The sequence below is a fragment of the Pyrus communis genome, chromosome 15, assembly GCF_041283825.1.
Source record: "Pyrus communis isolate YQ-2024b chromosome 15, ASM4128382v1, whole genome shotgun sequence".
Taxonomy (NCBI): domain Eukaryota; kingdom Viridiplantae; phylum Streptophyta; class Magnoliopsida; order Rosales; family Rosaceae; genus Pyrus; species Pyrus communis.
In genome coordinates this window covers 25,750,442-25,758,294 of record NC_142579.1, presented here as the reverse complement: position 1 = coordinate 25,758,294, position 7,853 = coordinate 25,750,442, and the positions used below count along the sequence as shown (strand labels likewise).

General features: G+C 35.2%; 1 protein-coding gene across 1 annotated transcript; it reads right to left on the bottom strand.

The window, feature by feature from the left end:
• On the bottom strand, positions 1-6,512 carry LOC137711436 (uncharacterized). Its single transcript, XM_068450682.2, has 4 exons — positions 5,601-6,512; positions 714-803; positions 548-615; positions 1-377 (listed from the first exon to the last, which is right to left on the bottom strand). The coding sequence occupies exons 1-4, from the start codon at positions 6,249-6,251 to the stop codon at positions 227-229; spliced, it is 960 nt and encodes a 319-aa protein (XP_068306783.2). The 5' UTR covers positions 6,252-6,512; the 3' UTR covers positions 1-226.
• Positions 6,513-7,853: the final 1,341 nt, after the last annotated feature.

Genomic DNA, 7,853 nt, shown 5'->3' with positions numbered 1-7,853 from the left:
TGGCACATAAGAAAATATATTCAAATTGTATCATTAAGTTTAACCAGATGGCAGAACTCAACACTAAGATAGTCTTCCACATTACTTGTAACAATAAGCAGTGAATTGATTCATGCAGAAAATAGTACATAAACTAATAAAAATATATAGTAGGAGTGAGAAATCACTCTCTCTTTTCTGGGCTCCATCTTCTTCATGCTGCAGGGAAGCAAGTAGGAGTGAGATATCACTGTCCCTTTTTTGGGGCTCCATCTTCTTCGTGCTGCAGGGAAGCAAGAAATCGCTTGAGACACCTGTTGTAAACACAGGGCCGTTCCAAATGAACCAAGTGGCCTGCCTTCTTTATGCCTTCAAATGTTGCATTTTCTCCTAATTGCCTGCATATAAATAAACACTTTACCAAATCAATAGGAAATACGGTTTACGTCAATAAATAATTCATTTTTTGGCATAAGTTTAACATGCGTCAATAAAAATAATTTTTCTCCAATAAGTTAATTTTAATTAATTAGCAGATAAATATTATTGTCAATGTCATTAAACCTACACTTTCATGTTGTGGGCAAGCTCCTGGTTGAATATCTGATCATTTTCACCCCATAACAGATGTATTCTCTGCAAACATAGGAAAGAGACATAAAAATTAATAGAATAATTGGAATAAAATTAATCAAAGAGAAAGACATAAACAAACTAAAATTGGCCAAAATAACCTGTGGGAATTTGGGGATGGTTGGGTCCTTGGTATCAATGACTAAAGCTTCAAGGAGTTCTGCCCTTTCCTTCCTGTGGGTGAACATCACCTATAAATTTGGATGTACCAAAATATTTCAGCAAATGGTTCAAAGAATTTGCTTCCTAAACCGCACAGTGTTATTGATGATATTTTCTTCCTAATGTGTTACAAACCACTTGGATAATCAACATTCACATACACACACACACACACACACAAACCACCTGGATAATCAACATTCACACACACACACACACACACACACACACACACACACACACACACACATATATATATATATATATATATATATATATATATTATAATGTATTATATATCATATATGTAGCACCTCTGATGAACTTCTGACGAAAAAGTGAGGCATGCTAATTTTAATTCGGCACCGTAGCATATCTGAACATAGAAACTGATTCAACTGTTAAGAAAATGTTATATATGCTCAACAAATACCATCTCCACGAGGTATCATCCTTCTAGTACAACACGTACGCAGCCACACCACTTTTCAAATTCTCCACCCACTTTAATTGCCGATGCTTCTAAACAAATATGAACAATCCTTTGCGTTGACTATGCTTGCCATTATTTTTGTTTTTTTGTGCAAAAATTAAAAGAAATGCATAACCATAAGGGAAGGAGGTTAGCGATGTTTGATTCCGAGACGGATCTTTTCCTTGCGTAAAGAAATTTTCCCGAACATTTTTGTTTTTCGGCGAGCAAATAATCGAGTTATTATGCCCTGAGCAGAATCACTTTGCCATTCGGTCTTGTGTGTCAATGAAACATTGTTCTGACAAATCATCTTCTTAATTAATTTTTATGTTTGGATCATAAACTTGAACCTTTTCTTCTAGGCTGACCAACTCCTTAGACTCAACCAAACATTTAGGTGCCCTAACTTCTTCTTCGGCTAAATAGACAATCCTCATAGGGCGATGCTTGATTGGGGCCAGAGTGAGTATTCCCGCACCCTCGGCCTTTCGAACTAACCGTACTTTAAATGAAATTGACTTGTATCCAAGATTCTAAAAGACGTTAGGTGCTAGTTCGGTAGCAGGCTGGGGCTTAGCGCCTGGACAACTAGGTGGGGGCCTAGGCAGATTTAAGTAAATTTTTTGTATATCGTATAAATAAGTATTTACTTATACTTAAAAAATACATAATTTCATTGGATACATAAACTCAAACTAGAATGACATATAGATTATAAAGTATTAGAACTAATAAAAACATGAGGAACAAGCATATAATGTGTGTTCATCTAAGTATTCAATAAGTCTCTTACAATTTATTGATAAAAAAATGCAAAATGAAAGTTTCTATTTTTTGTCTAAGTAAGAGTCACGACCTAGGCGGGTCTGGACAGGCTGGGAGGCCACTTAAGTAGGTTTAAGTGCCATTTCCTAATTTTCAAACACTTAGGGAATAATCGGGGTATTGACCAACCACCTACCGCCTACCACCTAGTGCTTAAGCGGGAATTTTTAGAACAACGCTTGTAATTGTATCCAAGAACAAAAGGAAAGTGGTCCTCATCTAGCCATTATAAAATAGGCTCTATCTTTTTTTACCCATTACTCTTGGAAGGTGATATGGGCTTTTACTTTTAACATGTGGGAGAAGGATTTTGTCATCCCTTCATGTGCATCAATAATCTTTTTCACCTCTTTTGCCTTCTAATGTTCCTCATTTTTTTGAATGTGTTTCTCTAGTTGAATCTTGTCCAGTCGGTTGAAGTTGAATTGGGATACTAAAACATCATCTGAACTTCGCAATTTTTAGCACTTGATCTAATCGGGCGTACCAAAATGTTGACCTTGAAAATTACACAACCTACGTGGCATGCATGTCGAAATAACTAAGGAGCTAACTACATCCTTTGGTGGTTGATTGCTGATGTGGACGTGCTAACTCACCACCGAGCTCGGTTGGGTGAATGTCTTGAATGCAATAGAGGAGGTGAAATGCTTATGACTTCTAAATCGAGAGACTATTTCGAAGAAGAAACACTCTCGACCTTGAGTTCTATAATCTGGAGACAAGGTTATGCAAATCACTATGAAGTTTTGGACTTTTGCACTAGGTTCAACAGCCTTGACAATATTGGCAAGAATATAGGTCCAGGAAATTGGTACCAAACTATAGAGACAAAGATACTCAAAGGAATAAGTGTCTCTGCACGTGACTTAAGAATATCCAATCATAAAACACTTCATTTCGCCGAGAAAGCTAATGAAGTGACCTTTGCTCGGTGAGACAATGAAATACTCTTCGTCGGTGGAGACTTAAGACTGTTAACCGGTCGAACTTGAGAAACTTGTCGTTTAACCAAGCAGTTGAGACTCCTCTGCTGAATTGATTATACAACTCCGGCGCTGTCTAACCAAATTGTCGCCCTTGATAGTTGCTTATGGAAAATTTCATCTAACTAGGCAATACTCGTATGTTGTCCTTCAACCCAAATTTGCCTAGCCAGACTATATTCGTGCTGATAGTTAGTAAACAATTAGTGGTTTTCTAAAAAAAGAATGAGAGAGTTCGCGCAGAGCGTTGATTTATGTGTTGAGTTAAAGGTCCTTCTACATTACAAATGAGCTTGTATTTAAAAAGTACCACGTTACTTGATGGCTTGATCATTGTATAGAGTCCAGTTGCAATCCTAACTCGTGAAATATTATCTTGATATGTTGACTCAATCCCTGATTCTCTGCTAAGGTGACTTGAATGTTAACCAATCATTTTGTAACCCTACTTAGAGATCATGATCATGATCTCGTAAGTTCAACCAATCGACATTATCTGCAGTAAGGAGAAAGAGCATGGGCTTAGCCTCACAATAAGCTAGCAATAATGTGATTCAAATTCATCTTTGGCGAGAACCGAACCTAAGACTTCTCACTTACAAGTGAAGAGGAATACCACTAAATCATAGTACTAAGACCATTTCCAACCCATGGGATAAAGCTTAAAATATAAATGTTAAAACCTTCCCCAAACCATCTCCAACCATGTGCTAAAATAAGCTATGGGGAGAAAATATATCTCTGGGCTAGATTTCCCTTAGGATTTAAGTTTGGCTTAAATTATTCTGGACTCACCAAACTATCATAGTTCAAACATTCTTTTTTGTTTTTTACTTATAATCTAACGGCTATGATCAAATGAGATTAAATCTAATAGTTAATATATATATATATATATATATATATATTTGACGGCCCAAAATTAAATCTAATGTCTAAAATAATTTAGGAAAATTATTTAAATCAAATTTAAGTTAAAACTTTATAAATACCTATATATTTGTATGATTTTTAATTATTTATCGGAATTTAAATATTTTTAAATTAAAATGTTCATAAAAATAAATTAAGATAATCTACATAAATTTTATTTTTTAAAAAAAGATACCGAAAACAAAAAATTAGACTAAAATCATTATTTAATCATTAAATACTAAATTTTAAGACACAAAGATTGAAGATGATCTAAGTGGCATAACCACTACCTTATCTTTTGGTCTGACAACCAGGGATTCTTCCATCATAGGATAAAGCCTAACTTTCAACATAGAATACAACCTATCAGATTAGTCATCGTTCAAGCCAATGAGTTGAGTGTTTTTTGTACCGCTCCTTGACTTATGATGTCATAACTTCCCATCTATTCCATGCCTTTAAATTGTTTTTATCCCATATATTTTCCCCAGAAAAATGTCAAAATAATTCCTATAAACTTTAAATAGATAATTATCATTAAAAATCACAACTTATCTATTAAATAATAACTAAAAATTATTTTAACAGCTACTCTATCCAATGACCTACAACACATAAGCAGATGACGAAAAAGTGGGTCCAAACACATATTAAATTTGAAGAAAAAACAAATCTTTAATGGTGCATGGTTGCATGGAAGAAAAAGTTTGCATTCTACGGATTTGGATCCTCTCCTAAGTAAGGGAGACGGATCCTTCTGACCAAAATATACGGATCGTTAGATTTCGATCCAACGGCTACAAATATAAGATTTTTTTAATAATTATAATAATTATAACCGTTAGATTAAATTCTAACGATCCGTGTATTTGAATCAGGAGGCTCCGTCTCTTTTGCTCAGGAGAGGATGCAAATCCGCATTCTTCTAGTTGCATGGTTATCCATTCCACTGTCAGTTATAACCTTTAATTTGTCTCACCTCCTATTTATTTATGAAGTTTTAAATATTTCAACTACTCTTGATAAAACGTTAGTTGCATGGTTATCCATTCCACTGTCAGTTATAACCTTTAATTTGTCTCACCTCCTATTTATTTATGAAGTTTTAAATATTTCAACTACTCTTGATAAAACGTTAAATCTGAAGATCGCATCCAGACGATAACTATTTTTTTAAAGAATAATACTTGGTTACTGAAAAATAAGTAAGAATTCTTATTTAAAATTCTTAATATTTTAATTACAAAGATTTGTGCTTATGATCAGAACAGTTCATATTATGAATCACACTTTAAAGATCATCTTTGCAAAAAATAAATTAAAACTAAACTAGTTTAGTCAATCTATTATAGCAAATACATAGACGGTTCGTAATGCTTTTACTAATACCGTTCATTTGTTTTTAAATAATTTGATGACTAAACGACCTTAGTTTTAATTAATTTTTTGTAGATGCGATCTTTATAGGGTGATTTATATAATATGAACAGTTCTAATTATAAACACGAAATTTTATAAATTGACAACGAATAATTTAAAAAAAATTTAAGTATGAGTTTTTATTCATTTTTTAGTAGTTTTTTTTTTTTTTTTTTTTATTTAAACGAGAAGTAAAAATTCAATACCTCAAGGAAGTCCTTGTGAAGCCGATTAGGAAAATACAGCTTCTTGTGAGCAGCAACAGACAGCAGAGCCTTGAGCCCCTTCACGGAGCTTGGCAGTAGAAGCTCCGACGACGACGAAAACCCGAGCCTCTCCATCGTTGCGTCGCTGACTGAGCAAGTCATGGCCAAGATCGACCCGGACACTACCATGGACTCCACCAGGTCCGGGTACATCTCGGCCAACTTAAACGCCACCATCCCGCCGTAACTAAACCCAACCACCGCACACCTCTCCACCCCGAGCTTCCTCAACCCCGCGGCCACACACTCCGCCTGGAAAGTCGGCGACCGGTCGGGGTTGTCGGTGGAGGAGCCGCCGAAGAAGAGGAGGTCGGGGACATAGACGGAGTATCTTTTGGTCAAAGCACCAACCTGGAACTGCCACGTCACTATCCCCTCGGCTGCGAACCCATGGATGAGAACCACCACGGGCTTCGTTGGGCCCGACACCATAGCGGGTTTTTCCCCCTTCTTGGGTTTGTTGAGGGTCTCGTTCGGGACCCAGAAATTCATAACCGTGCACGGTTCGATCTCGACCGCGTAGGGTCGGACCCCGGCCATTTTCATAAGGCCATGCAGCAAGGGTTGCTGAAGTGCCACTAGGTTCACCATCTGTTTGTTTTAGTCCTGAATGAAAAAAATGACTTGTCTGAGTGATCTTAAACTCCCAAAAGCGTATGAGTTTGAAATTTGGGTCGCATGGAGGGGGAGGGGTTTAAAAACTAGCTAGGAAACGAGGGTTGGTGTTGGGTTGTTATAACTTGTCACTTATGGAACGTAAAACTTCTCCAAGTTTTGGAAACTTGGAAATTTCTCTCTTTAGAAACAGTTAAAAATTCATAGATTTTGTAGGTGAATGAATGAGGACAGCTCAAAGGTTAAGCTGCCCCATTGACATTGGATGAATCTAAAAACCGGTCCCAATGTTTCTTACACGAAATCTCTCATTTTCCTTCTCGAGTACAAATTAGACTTGTTTAATCAAAACCTTTTCTTTTTCTTTGGTCGAATGTTTAATCAAAACTTGGGTTATGTGTTATACAATTTAATCTCACAAGTAAATATTTTAGGCACAATATACTTGCATCGACTTAATTCATGAGTGTACTTTTTTCTCCATTAAGATGTAATTAACTTATTTCAAATGCAATCATTTATGTATTAACAAATAAATTGTTCGTCATTAAAAAGTTGATTGATACTAAAATAATTGAATTGTTCTATACTTATAAGTTTACATAGGTTCTAAGAAAACAAAGATTTCGATTATAATACTTGTAAAATTATTATTTAAAGAGTGTGATAATTAACACTTCATGTATGAGTTTATTAATATTACACTGTCTTTACTTTGGCTTTGTTCATTTGTGTGGGATTCTTTTTGGTCAATGGTTTGTGTGGGATATGGATTTATATTTTCCCTACGTCGGTGTTCAGGTACAAGGTTGTTTGGCTTTTGGATCAACTGCTCCGCCTACTACTGTGGTCAGCATGTTATATGGGAGACCTTAACCTTTTTAATGGTTGGTATTGGCATTAAGAATGTTCAACATGACTTTCCCTTGTCACTTCGAAATGACGATCGCATTTTATCTAGGACTTAAGCTTTTACCACATCGCATAAATTTACATAATGTCTGGTATTATTAGATAGAGTGTAGTAATTGATGTATAGGATTGAGCCAAGTGTACGAAGATTAGAGGTTCAGTTAGTTCACTCATGTATGTGTGTATAAATAGCCTAAGCTTGTATTACTTGGTCATTAAGAAATTTATCAAAGAAGTTAGTTTCTCTCTCCTTCTTCTACAAGATTCTCTCTCTATATTCTTGAATCTCAGTACTAGTTAACATTATTATTGCACACTATATATGTGCTTGTTTGTGTTAGCTCGTCAATCTTTGTCATTGCTATATTTCGAGAGCAAATAAATATGTAGATTAAAAGATCTTAGCTAACATTTCAACTTTAGTGAGTTCAGTATATATTTCTCTTTGTGAATATCTCATCATGTAATATACTATCAACATAATGTAATTTTGTAATACGTGAGACATGGATGTACACAACAAAAGATATTATAACGGTTGTACGTAAATTATGTTCTTCTCATATGGAATGACGTATCAACCCTAGTTTAATCCCTTGATGTCTTCCAAAAAAACATGGTTTTCCAAGTTCTCTTCTTCTCAAAGATGATTCCTTTAAAAATAAA